Source organism: Lampetra planeri, unplaced genomic scaffold, assembly GCF_965212315.1.
Source record: "Lampetra planeri unplaced genomic scaffold, kcLamPlan1.2.h2 scaffold_114, whole genome shotgun sequence".
Taxonomy (NCBI): domain Eukaryota; kingdom Metazoa; phylum Chordata; class Hyperoartia; order Petromyzontiformes; family Petromyzontidae; genus Lampetra; species Lampetra planeri.
This window is the reverse complement of record NW_027613851.1, coordinates 280,461-294,431: the sequence shown is the minus strand read 5'-3', so window position 1 is coordinate 294,431 and position 13,971 is coordinate 280,461. Positions and strand designations below refer to the sequence as shown.

The 13,971-nt window shown below is 48.7% G+C and overlaps 1 protein-coding gene across 1 annotated transcript; it reads right to left on the bottom strand.

Moving 5' to 3' along the window:
* Positions 1-1,337: 1,337 nt before the first annotated feature.
* LOC144738725 (uncharacterized) lies at positions 1,338-5,250 on the bottom strand. The gene has a single exon (XM_078621717.1). It carries the CDS (start codon positions 4,754-4,756, stop codon positions 4,103-4,105), a length of 654 nt encoding a protein of 217 aa, XP_078477843.1. The 5' UTR covers positions 4,757-5,250; the 3' UTR covers positions 1,338-4,102.
* Positions 5,251-13,971: the final 8,721 nt, after the last annotated feature.

Sequence of the window (13,971 nt, the reverse complement as noted above, 5' to 3'; positions counted from 1 at the left end):
GACAGCTGTATCAAGTAAATGAGAGATTGCAAGAGCTACCACTCCGTATATATAATGGTTGTAGAGGGGGAAGGGCCAAGTACGGCACACTTTTAATTAATGTAAGGTGAGGCTTAAGAGGCTGAGCCTTTGTTATGGAGAGGTACGGTTTGTGACTAAGCCTGCTTTTATTAATTTTTTATTAATTTTAACCTACGTGACTTTACCGAAAAAACCCTAAGATTATATATTCATTTTTTAAATCACAATCATTTAGAATATTTATTTAGGCGAAACTGTTTTTTTGTTTGGTATTTCTCACAGATATCCAGGAGATTTTCAGCTGCGATGCCTCGACGTTTCGGGCGATGGCCCTTATTCATAGCGACGTACATCACGCGGCGTCAACCCGTTTGATTTACGTGCCGTGAAGAAAGGGGGTCCCCCCCCATTCGACATTCATCCTTTGACGGCAGGGGGTAGGGAACCTTTTATCTGCCAAGGCCCATTTCGATATTTACAACATCCTTCGCGGGCCATACTAAATTATCAACTTAAAAATTATCCCGTCATATTTGGTCAAACATTTAATAATCAACTCGCCCCTAATGCGATGGGCTGGAACTGCTTCTCTCTCTCTGGCGAGGCGTGTGTGATGTTAGCTGGTGTTGATGATGTTGCTGCTGCTACTCGCAACTGCTTTTCCAAGTTTGCTCCGAGATTTATTGAATTCGAGTCCCGCCTGCGGTTGCCTTGGCAGGGCCACACCAAATGATTTCGCCTTATACGAGCCCGCGGGGCCGGACGTTCTTCACCCCTGCTTTTCCGGCCACACCACCCCACGCACACACGGGGAACGCGTTGCGTGGCCGTCTGTGACTTTGCACCCACTGCCAAACGCAGAATCATCGTCGTGGTCAGATAGTCCGCAGCGAAGCGATGTAGAGAACAGCACCAGGGTACGCCTACAAAGTTGTACTGCACTTATAAGCGCACCGCGGATCGTTTAACGTTTCGAATGTGCCGGTTACCGCTGGCGCGCTACGAAACCGGCCACCCGAGTTCCATTCCCACCGCTCACTGCCAACATCAGTGACGATTATCTCCGAACCGGTCCTGGGGTCCTCCCTTTCGTCGACTCGGCCTCAAATGAGTTACCCGATGGGATGTGTAAACATCGCAACGAGGGTGCGGACCACTCACCCACCCACGTGTGCCGTGCCGGCGTTCATCGCTGCTACTCGCTAACAGCACTTGACCCAAAAGTCCCGTCGAGGCTATACGGGGGACCTTTGTCTTTGTTACGTGTAGCAATGGGTGCGATCATTGACAAGGAAATATCGACACGAAGCGAGGCGTTCATTTACCATTGCGCTGGTTTATTTATCAAGTTCCCTACTCCCACACCACCCCCCAAGCAAGAAGGGGTTTGTAGTAGTTATAATAATTAACAAAAAATACGCGAATTAATTGACGAGGGCCACAACATGGACCCCGGCCAATAGCACCACGGTGAAAACAAAAAAAATAACTTAGCCGGGCAAAAACAGTCGCCACCATCCATCCCACCCATCACAGCGCAACGCGATCCCACTCCACTCGCATTTCAACATCCGTAACCAGCCGGATGAGACCCCCGGGGTCAATTAGCAAACAGCAATTCCGTTGCCGATTTAAGATCGCAGAGCGCACGTCACCTTTGTCCAACATCCACAACATCCACAGTACAGGTTGTGGAATGATGAAATGATTGCGAATCAGAATATTTAAACTGGAAGAATCCGATGAGCTATGAAGCGCTTTCTCCCCCCCCTCCATCCCTCCCCCCCACAGATGTTCAGTAAATCAGTTCCTGTGGCGGCCTTAATCATCTAGCTGTGGATAAGTTCATAGCTGCCGCTGCTGCTGATGATGATAATTGTTATACTATCGTGTGATCAAGCCTAGGGTGGCCCATCGGTTCGGCGACGTACAGCTCTGCTTCACAAATGTATTGACGCCATGCGGCGATTGATATCCCGATGATTGCAAAGCAGTGGTGGTACTTTTTGTATGAAGCCGACGTCGATTTACAATTGACCCTGGAATCTGTCGGCGTGCGCTCACGTAATCGCTCGCTCGGACACTTCACGAGTGACTCACACTCGCTCACTCACTCACCCCACTCACTCATTCTAGATTTGAAGCTTTCGTGAAAGTCACGTAGGTTAAACATTTAAATAAAAAAATAGAAATAAAATAATAAATCACTTGATTTATTATTTTATTTCTATAATAATAATAGAAATAAAATAATAAATCACTTTATTTAATCTTTTATTTCTATTATTTTTAATTTTTTACCTACGTGACCCACTCACTCACCACACTCACTCACTCACTGCGACAGTAGTGCGTTTTAAAAAAACACAATTATTACAAAAAAAAATTCCGAGACCGCACAGCGATCAACGACATCATTTTAGATCATTCGTAACAACAATCTCTTGTGTATATACATGTAAAAAAAAATAATTTTAAATAATCGGGAGAAATTGTTTCATATCGAGCGGCGGTGTGGCCATTCCCGGCTCCTCGAACAAAGGACCGCGTTGTCTGCTCGGCGTTGAGTCTCCCGATTTCCCAAGACCAGCAACGTCTTGCACAATCTCTTCTCAGTCTCAATCCATCATTCCTTCCTTCATTTCCTTCACACGCCGCCGACTGCCTGGTCCACACACACACACGAAGGAATCTTTCACGTGGTGATGCGTCTTGAGAATGGCTCCCGGTTGTCGTGTCGTTCACTCTTCGTTCTTCCTCGTCATCACATCGCAGTTTAAACGCACACAAAGACAATGGTTACCCGTGTAGCCTTAACAGACTGTTGGGGCAAGTTCTGCGAGCGAGTAGCAACCCTATGAAGGCCGGCCCTGTGGCACACAAGTGGGGATGGGTGGCCAGCACCACGCCCGGCCGCCTTTGTCTCCCTAGTGGCGATGTTTACACAATCGCACCGGGTATTCATTTGAGGCTGAGTCCACCTAGGAGCGCTCCACAAAGGCTGTTGGGACCAAGTGAAAGCCGACACGGGCACGGTGTGGCTAGGCACTACGCCCGTCCGCCTTTGTCTCCCCAGTGCTCATGTTGTATGTACACACACGCTCACTAGCAGTGAATCGGAACGATCGGGGTATCCGTGTTTGTAGGCGCACTGCGCTAACCGCTGCGCCACCGCTCTCCACGTGTTTTAAAGCGCGCCGGTAAATTGCGACTGCCTCCGCCTCCAGCACGTGGCGTCGGTCCTGGGCTGACCGTACTTTCTCACACCACGTTGGTTCATCGCTCGCCACTGCTGTTAGCCGTGGCGCGAGAATGGAACACTTGGCATGGGATCACTGAGCGTTTTTCCGACGATTGTAACAAACAAAAAAATTCCCTGAAACTTTAACAGAATCATTAACTTAAACTGAACTTTGTCTGTCACCAGCGCTCCTGCAAGAAGTCGCCTGGCTCGTCACAAACGATGGGCTCATCGAAGCGACTCATCATCGCCACGTGGACATTTATAGCAGCAAGGCGAATACTTTAAAACGCGTGACATGAAGAGAAGGGCGGGGGGGGGAGAAAAACCGGAGGAGACGGAGAGGAAAATCCACGCGACCACGAGAGACGAGGCAGATACCGCAAACTCCAAATATACAGCAGCTGCAGCAGCCGTCAGTTTCGGTCGGGATCGAACCCACGACCTCCTGCACACCAGGCGAGGTAGTTAACATCTCCTAGCCACCGTGATGATGATGATGAGAGAGAGACACGCAAACTCCAAATATACAGCAGCAGGCGTCGGGGTCGGGATCGAACCCACGACCTCCTGCATACCGGGCGAGGTAGTTAACATCTCCTAGCCACCGCAGCGCCCCCAAAAACGACCGAATCACCGGATAAACCGGGAACTTTCGCTCGTCGCAATCGCTCCACGGTCTCCACCTTCACAGCGCCAAGACTCTCTTCGTCTCTGGGGACCGGACACTCGAGTTCAGTTCAGGGTCGATAACGAGGCAGCGTCCACCACCTCCACCACCTCCCGACGTTCGTTCCACCCACAGCTCGCACGCTGCCCGGCACCACCACCACCACCATCTCAACACGCCGCCACTGCCATGCAGTTCAGGCTGAGTTGACCTAGAGGCTGCGGGTGGTAGCGGACTATGTGGGGTCCTTTTTTGTTCGTCGAGACCTCGCGTGGCGGTGACGGCTTCTGCTCCTGCTGCTGAAAGTTCTGCTGCTGATGCTGCTGCTGTATGCGGGGTCGTTTTGGAGGGGAGCCTTCATCATCATCGGTGCCCTCTTCAGACGAGGACCTCTTTCGGCACAGCCTGGCGGACGGGTCAGGCAGCTCAGTTGCCAACGTGGTGGTGGTAGTGATGGTAGTGGCCAAGTCGCTGGTTGAGACCTCTACAGGTTTCTCTGTGACGATGATGGTGGCAAGAGCTGTCGTCTCGGCAGCGGGCAGCGCAGGATGAGAGCAGATGGACGTCATCGGAGATCGATCACCGCATGTCCACTGCTGCTGCTGCTGTTGCTTCAGCTGCCGCATGTCCTCCTCTTGCTGCTGCTGCTGCTGATACTGCTGGTATTCGCACAGCTGTCGGTACTTCTCCCCCAGGTAGGCTTGCTTCGCGTTGCGCAGAACGTAGGACACGAGGAGTCCTCGATGGAGCCGCATGCCGCCACGCTGCGTCCTGAAGCCTTGGAGCTTGGCGAGAGACACGGCGATCATGCGCTTAGACTCCATCTCTCTCGCTCTCTCGCTCTCTCCGAGTCGTCCTTGGGAGTTTCACTTCTTGTCCACCACTCGCTCACGTCTTGTTAATGTCCGCTCGACGTGGTCGTCTCGGTGAGAAAAGTTCGGCACACTCGGCACGAAACTTTTGAAAAGCGAAAACTTTTTTAAACGAACGGACGAACACGGACACGGACAACCCACCCTCCCCCACTCCCCCCGCCTTGTTGGTGGACGGGTTCACGCTTGCGGGGGACGACTGCACAACGCGGATGTCGATCCCCACGTGGAAAGTCCCAACGCGTTCTTGTTGTTGTTCTTGTTGTTGTTCTTGTTGTTGTTGTTGTCGTCGTCTCGGCGGATCGAGCGACTCTCACGCGGAGGAGTTGCGGGTGGGACACGGGACGCTGCGTTCCGCTCGACCGGTGGACGACGAGGAGGAGGAGGACGTCGAGAAAGAACGGAGACGTTCGAGCGGCACAAAGAATCACAAGGACGACTGCCCCCGGTCGAGGCTTTATAAAGCTGCTGGCGTCACGGCCACGGTGGGGGGGGGGGGCTGGGGTGGGTGGGAGGGGCCGGGGAGGGGGGTAAAGGGGGTGTGGTTTATGGACTGACCACGCCCTCTTTGTCCACAGGGTGGGTGGAAGGGGCCGGCGAAGGGGGTAAAGGGGGTGTGGTCTATGGACTGGTCCGCCCACTTCCGTCAACTGGGGTGGGTGGGAGGGGCCGGCGAGGGGGGTAAAAGGGGGTGTGGTCTATGGACTGACCACACCCCCTTTGTTCACTGGGTGGGTGGGAGGGGCCGGCGAGGGGGGTAAAGGGGGTGTGGTCTATGGACTGGCCCGCCCCCTTCCGTCCACTGGGGTGGGTGGGGGGGGTGCGGTGTGGGACGGTGGGGTGGGGGCGGTGGGGTGGGGGGGGACTCTTTCCGTGACGGAAGCCCCAGCCAGAGCCCTGCCCCCCCACCCGCGTGCCCCATGACTCATCGGCCCCGTGACGTCACTAGGCGCGCGGCTCCGCCCACCCCCCCCACTGCCCCCGGTCGCTATGGCAACCCGGGCCGTGCGAGGCGCGATACGTAACGACGGCTGTTGTCTTGGAGATGTTTCTCTGTGATGATGATGTTGTTGCTGCTGTTGCAGCTGTTGTTGCTGCTGCTGCTGTTGTTGTTGCTGTTGTTGCTGTTGTTGTTGTTGCTGCTGTTGTTGCTGCTGCTGTTGTTGTTGCACCTCCGATGAGCGCGGTTGGTTACGTACGGTGCGAAAGAAGTTCAACATACACACATGCTGCCCATAGACTCAACACTGCCCATAGACTCAACACTGCACATAGACTCAACACTGCCCATAGACTCAACACTGCCCATATACTCAACACTGCACATAGACTCAACACTGCACATAGACTCAACACTGCACATAGACTCAACACTGCCCATAGACTCAACACTGCCCATATACTCAACACTGCACATAGACTCAACACTACCCATAGACTCAACACTACCCATAGACTCAACACTGCCCATAGACTCAACACTGCCCATAGACTCAACACTACCCATAGACTCAACACTGCCCATAGACTCAACACTACCCATAGACTCAACACTACCCATAGACTCAACACTACCCATAGACTCAACACTACCCATAGACTCAACACTACCCATAGACTCAACACTGCCCATAGACTCAACACTACCCATAGACTCAACACTGCCCATAGACTCAACACTACCCATAGACTCAACACTGCCCATAGACTCAACACTACCCATAGACTCAACACTACCCATAGACTCAACACTGCCCATAGACTCAATACTGCCCATAGACTTAACACTACCCATAGACTCAACACTACCCATAGACTCAACACTGCCCATAGACTTAACACTACCCATAGACTCAACACTACCCATAGACTCAACACTGCCCATAGACTTAACACTACCCATAGACTCAACACTGCCCATAGACTCAACACTACCCATAGACTCAACACTACCCATAGACTCAACACTGCCCATAGACTCAACACTGCCCATAGACTCAACACTGCCCATAGACTTAACACTACCCATAGACTCAACACTGCCCATAGACTCAACACTACCCATAGACTTAACACTACCCATAGACTCAACACTACCCATAGACTCAACACTGCCCATAGACTCAACTCTGCCCATAGACTCAACACTGCCCATAGACTTAACACTACCCATAGACTCAACACTGCCCATAGACTCAACACTACCCATAGACTCAACACTACCCATAGACTCAACACTGCCCATAGACTCAACACTACCCATAGACTCAACACTACCCATAGACTCAACACTACCCATAGACTCAACACTACCCATAGACTCAACACTACCCATAGACTCAACACTGCCCATAGACTCAACACTACCCATAGACTCAACACTACCCATAGACTCAACACTACCCATAGACTCAACACTACCCATAGACTCAACACTGCCCATATACTCAATACTGCACATAGACTCAACACTGCCCATAGACTCAACACTGCCCATAGACTCAACACTGCCCATAGACTCAACACTGCCCATAGACTCAACACTACCCATAGACTGCATCTTTGATTAGCACAGTTGGCTACGTACGGTACGAAAGAAGTTCAACGCACATACAACCTTCTTGCGTACACACGTGCGTTGCGCAACAAGGCAGTCAATGCATCTCACGAGGATTGCGTGATAATAAACGTGTCGCTAACCCACCCGACACAGCAAATCCGTTACGTAAAACACGACGGGACAATTACAGCATTATCTACAGTACTTGTAATCTTAATTTTAGAACTTTGCTCTCTCTATGTATCTTGGTGATATCTGTCTGCTAATATGTCTGTCTATAGTTTTCTGGTTAGATTTTATGTCGTTATTTCATTATACCTGATGATGATTGCTTGTGTTGCAATCGAAACGTCGTATTCTATTATTTAATTTAATTTATTATTTTATCTTTAGACGTGACTTAACCGAAAGAACCAAATAATAAAAATATACAGTACTTGTGTAGGGGATCTGTGAGCCACCCTGACGCACAGGCACCACGCAAACACAAAGTCACCCAGATCAAAGCGTGCCAGACGGGAATGTGTATTTGAGATGGGTTAAAGGGAGCTGTGGGACGGGTGTTCGAGGTTGTTTGTGGAACGAGTAGAAAAGAAATAGCACCAAAAATCTAACCAGAAAACTATAGACAGACATATAAGCAGACAGACATCTATAGTTTTCTGGTTAGATTTTTGTTGCTATTTCTTTTATACCTGATGATGATTGCTTGTGTTGCAATCGAAACGTCGTAGTATGCTATTATTTAATTTATTATTTTATCTTTATACGTGACTTTACCGAAAGAACCAAATAATAATTCCTGCAGTCACGAAAGCTCCAAAATTAAGGTGGAACAAGTGTTGCTGTGAATTGGTGAATTGAAAACATGATCCCTTGTATAAAGGTGTCAGTTTTTGTACCAGTTTAAAGGGTAAAAACCTACTACTATATTTTGCCACTGGTAAAGGAGATGTCTCATAGTGTAAATGCTTACCCCGAGCTCTCAATACTCTGATAGTGCGCTGTCTTTGAGTTGTACGCCTTTTGGAGTCATCTGGTCCAACACCAATGGAGACTAGGCTCTAAGAAAAGCTGTCTCGGATGTGGACCAATCAACTTCAAGGACAGTGCATATCATTATCATCATCAGAGTTGTTTCTTTTTGTTTGCATTTTGACTGCTTGTGTTGTGGTTATTGCAACCATGATGCCTTGTATAAATGTGTCAGTTTTTGTACCAGTTGAAAGGGTAAAAACCTATTACTATATTTTGCCACTGGTAAAGGAGGTCTCATAGTGTAAATGCTTACCCCGAGCTCTCAATACTCTGATAGTGCGCTGTCTTTGAGTTGTACGCCTTTTGGCGTCATCTGGTCCAACACCAATGGAGACTAGGCTATAAGAAAAGCTGTCTTGGGTGTGGACCAATCAACTTCAAGGACAGTGCACATCATTATCGGAGTTGTTTCTTTTTGTTTGCATTTTGACTGCTTGTGTTGTGGTTATTGCAAACATGATGCCTTGCATAAAGGTGTCAGTTTTTGTACCAGCCCATCGCATTAGGGGCGAGTTAATTAAATGTTTGACCAAATATGACGGGATAATTTTTAAGTTGATAATTTTGTATGGCCTCGCGAATTATGTTATAAATATCCAAATGGGTCTTAGAGGTAGTGTAGAGTTTGTGGCTACTACTATACACGAGTGGAAAAGCAGTTGCGAGTAGCAGCAGCAACATCATCAACACCAGCTAACATCATCACACGCCTCGCCAGAGAGAAGCGGTTCCAGCCCATCGCATTAGGGGCGAGTTAATTAAATGTTTGACCAAATATGACGGGATAATTTTTAAGTTGATTATCATTTTGCATGGCCCGCGAATGATGTCATAAATATCCAAATGGCCCTTGGCAGAAAAAAGGTTCCCCACCCCTCGATGTACAATGTCCAGGGCTGTGACGTTTTGCTGGGTGATTACAACAACAACCACCACCACCACCAGCCTCATCAGCAGCCAGCTTGCCCCAATGTCGAGGTTTTGGCTCCTTTTGCTGCTGCCCAAGACGAGAGGGCTTCAGCAGAGAGAAAGAGAGTTCGTGTCGCTTTTCCTCCTCCTACTCCTCTGTCGAAGGAGCGCAGGCCACAGTGGGTTCCCTATAGATAACACTGGACCCATAGACTATCACTGGACTCATAGATTGTCACTGGACCCATAGACTAACACTGACCCATAGACTAACACTCATTGACTAACACTGGACCCACAGACTTTCACTGGGCCCACAGACTATCACTGGACCCATAGACTAACACTGACCCCTAGACTAACACCCATAGACTAACACTGGACCCACAGACTATCACTGGATCCAAATACTAACACTGACCCATAGAATAAACACCCATTGACTAACACTGGACCCACAGACTTTCACTGGACCCACAGACTATCACTGGACCCATAGACTAACACTGACCCCTAGACTAACACCCATAGACTAACACTGGACCCACAGACTATCACTGGATCCAAACACTAACACTGACCCATAGAATAAACACTCATTGACTAACATTGGACCCACAGACTTTCACTGGACCCATAGACTATCACTGGACCCATAGACTAACACTGACCCCTAGACTAACACCCATAGACTAACACTGGACCCACAGACTATCACTGAACCCATACACTAACGCTGGACCCATAGACTAACACTGGACACCCATAGACTAACACCGGACCCATACACTAACACTGGACCCACAGACAATCACTGGACCATGTTGTATCCTAAGCCTTCTTCCAAACTTGATATTTTACAACAACCCACAGACTAACACTGACCCACAGACAATCACTGACCCATAGACTAACACCCATTGAATGCCACACGGACCCACAGAGACTAATACTGACCCATAGACTAACACTGACCCACAGACAATCACTGACCCATAGACTAACACCCATTGAACGACACACGGACCCACAGAGACTAACACTGACCCATAGACTATCACTGGACCCATAGATTGTCACTGGACCCACAGACTAACACTGACCCACAGACTAACACTGACCCACAGAGACTAACACTGACCCATAGACTAACACTGACCCACAGACTAACACTGACCCACAGGCTAACACTGACCCACAGACTAACACTGACCCACAGAGACTAACACTGACCCACAGACTAACACTGATCCACAGACAATCACTGACCCACAGAGACTAACACTAACCCACAGACTAACACTGACCCATAGACTAACACTGACCCACAGACTAACACTGACCCACCGACTATGTGGTTCACAAGCTCGATGTGCCAATGGCGTTGTGAGAGGGCTTCAGCAGAGAGAGAATTCGTGTCGTGTCGCTCTTCCTCCTCATCTGTTGAAGGAGCACAAACCACAGTGGGTTCACTCTCAGGCCTCTACGAGTCTATTTCAATAAGTCTCTATGTGTCTATTTGCATCTCTATGAGTCGATTACACTGGTCAAAAAAAAAAATTCTGGACTTTTGCATCTGTTTTAGACTAATTTCAGGGTGCTGATTCCAAATCTGATCTCATTTTTATGCTATCGGCATACCCCATTTTCATTGATTTTACCCAAAATTAACTCTGTCACTTATGATTGCAAGTTGTTGCGAGTCAGTGACTGCTTTAGTGTTAACATATGGTGCTGTATTTTTAGGATAGTGTGTTTATAATATAATTTTATGTGGATATACACATTTATTTAATATTTTTCTTCCGCAGTTTTTATTTAAAATGCAATATTTGATATCTCAAAAACCTGATGTGATAGACAAAAACTGATGCTACTACTACATATGTAGCGACTACACGTGTAGTAGCTACTACTACACGTGTAGTAGCTACTACTACACGTGTAGTAGCTACTACACGTGTAGTCGCTACATATGTAGTAGCTACTACACGTGTAGTAGCTACTACACGTGTAGTACACGTGTAGTAGCTATACGTGTAGTAGCTATGCTATGTGCCCCGCACTTTCAAGGGCCCCGCGCTAAATGCTTTCAAGCTATCAATTCCGCTTCAGTTATTCTGCACTTGCTCTATTACTATAGTACTATACCGCCTTCAACTTTTATGAACGACTGGGTGTTTACGGTTAGCGATTTGTCGTATTATCTGGCTGTATAGCAAATGAAAAAATACAATTACTTTACTATGCAAGTAAAAAATGTACGTGTTTTAATATTTCTATATATTTTTTTATAACAACAATATGCTACAGGCACCTGACCAGCTTCACCCGGCACCTGGCGGATGGGCTCGACGAATGGGATGCGCCAGGGAGCGGTCACGAATCTCGGGTTCAAGTTCCACCACTCTTACACAACCCGCGTAACTCTCTTAACATTCCGTGCCTAAGCAGGCTAAATATAGCAGCAGCAGCATCAGCAGCAGCAGCATCATCATCCTCCTGCGGTTCAGAAATAGAATCATCCCGGGTTATATTTAGCCCGGCGGAGGTCGTCCGTTCCCCCGATCAGCTGAGCTTAGCGAGACCATGGCGACGTTGTTGACCTGGATTGTTGATGATGCTGATGATGTTTGTGTTGTTGTTGTTGTTGCTGCTGCTGCTGTGCTCACGCCACCACGGATCTCACGTTGCCGCGCAGCTGGCCAAACGGGATCATTCGTGAAATAAATCGATAATAAACTAGTATGTACGTGTCTATGTGAGTGTTTGTGCATCAGCCAGTCATCTCGGTCATCTCGGTCAGTCGACCCGTGGCACCTGCTGGGTCTGCCCCGTGACCTCCTGCCAGCGGGCGTTCGACACTTCACGTGGCAGCCTCAAGGTGCACTTGGCCTGGTACAAGCGTCGTGGTGACGTCACCGCCACTTAGTGGCGAATGGCGGTTGTTGTTGTTGTTGTCTGTGCGTTGAGGAGCGGTGGTGGAGCGGTTAGCGCTATGCTAACCGCTCCACCACCGCTCCTCAATGCACAAACACCGGTGACGATTATCTGAACCGGTCCGGGGCCTCCTCTAGGTTTCAATCCTCCGTCGTTTGGGGCCGTCCATAAATGACGTCACGCACCTGGGGGGGGGGGGGGTCAGACATTTGTGACGATGTGTGACGAGGGGGGGGGGGGGTTTGAGAAATGTGACGTCACATCAAAATGCGCAACTTTAAATAAATATAGACACCACGTTCTACTTAATTTAATATACTTTATAATAAATGTTTTCTCCTATAACATCAGAGTGCAGCTCCACATTAAATACGCACTACAATGACAACAGTTTATAGCGATTTGAAGCATGTTTTATTTTCAAAATGGAAATATGGTTTTGGGGGGGGGGGGTCAAAAATCGTGTGACGTCATTTATGGACGGCCCCTTTCACCTCTCCGTCGTTCCCACTCCTCAAACTCAACAGTTCCTTCTCGTGGAACTGTCATGGGGTTTGTAATCGAGGCCATGACCCCGAGTCTGTGTGTGGGTCATAATCAAATATTTTGTTCGCTTTGTTGAATGACGCATTTTGTATTCATATTCTTGGTTCTCTCGTTAAAGTCACGTATTCGTAAAAAATGAAACTGTTTCGGCTGTTTTTTTTGTAAATTATTTGTATTGATACAACCACGGGGGTTGGTGGGGTGTGTGGTGGGGGGGGGGTGTTCAACTTTCGACACAGATGAGCGGTGCGTTCGGTAAAGTCACGTATTCGTAAAAAAATGAAACTGTTTCGGCTGTGTGTGTGTGTGTTTTTTCTTGTTGTAAATTATTTTTATTGATACAACCACGGGGGTTGGTGGGGTGTGTGGTGGGGGGGGGGTGTTCAACTTTCGACACAGATGAGCGGTGCGTTCGGTAAAGTCACGTATTCGTAAAAAAATGAAACTGTTTCGGCTGTGTGTGTGTGTGTTTTTTCTTGTTGTAAATTATTTTTATTGATACAACCACGGGGGTTGGTGGGGGTGTGTGGTGGGGGGGGGTGTTCAACTATCGACACAGATGAGCGGTGCGTTCGGTAAAGTCACGTATTCGTAAAAAATGAAACTGTTTCGGCTGTGTGTGTGTGTGTTTTTCTTGTTGTAAATTATTTTATTGATACAACCACGGGGGGTGGGTGTGTGGTGGGGGGGGTGTAGCACCACGTGGCTTCAACACGTGCCACCACGTAGTGCTACAGATCCCCTTTTCTTCGGGGAAGAAAGGGGGGCAGAGGGATGTGGGGGGGGGGAGACTCGGTCTCATTTTAGGTTCAGTCAAGCAAAGTCAGGGATTCTAGAGTGGCAGTCACGAAGGGCCCCCACCCCAACCCGCCCCAGATCTGGGTGAACTCCCCTTCTCCCCCATTCCTCAGTTTCGGACTTGTGGGTTCTAAAGCTGCTTAGGGCGAATAGGGGAGTTGGGTCAGAGGCTGTATGAGCCCCCCCCGCCCCGTGATTCTTCCAGGAGCTCAGGATGCTCTTTCTAACCGAGGTGTTAAATGCTTGGAGAAGGCTCTATGTGATTTTCAAGTAAACCAAAACAAATGTGTTTTCGACCAGTTCCTGTAACGTGTAAAGAAGTGCGGTGGTGTGGAATTTGGGAGGGGGGGACGCCGTGGTGGGAGTGGGAATTCTG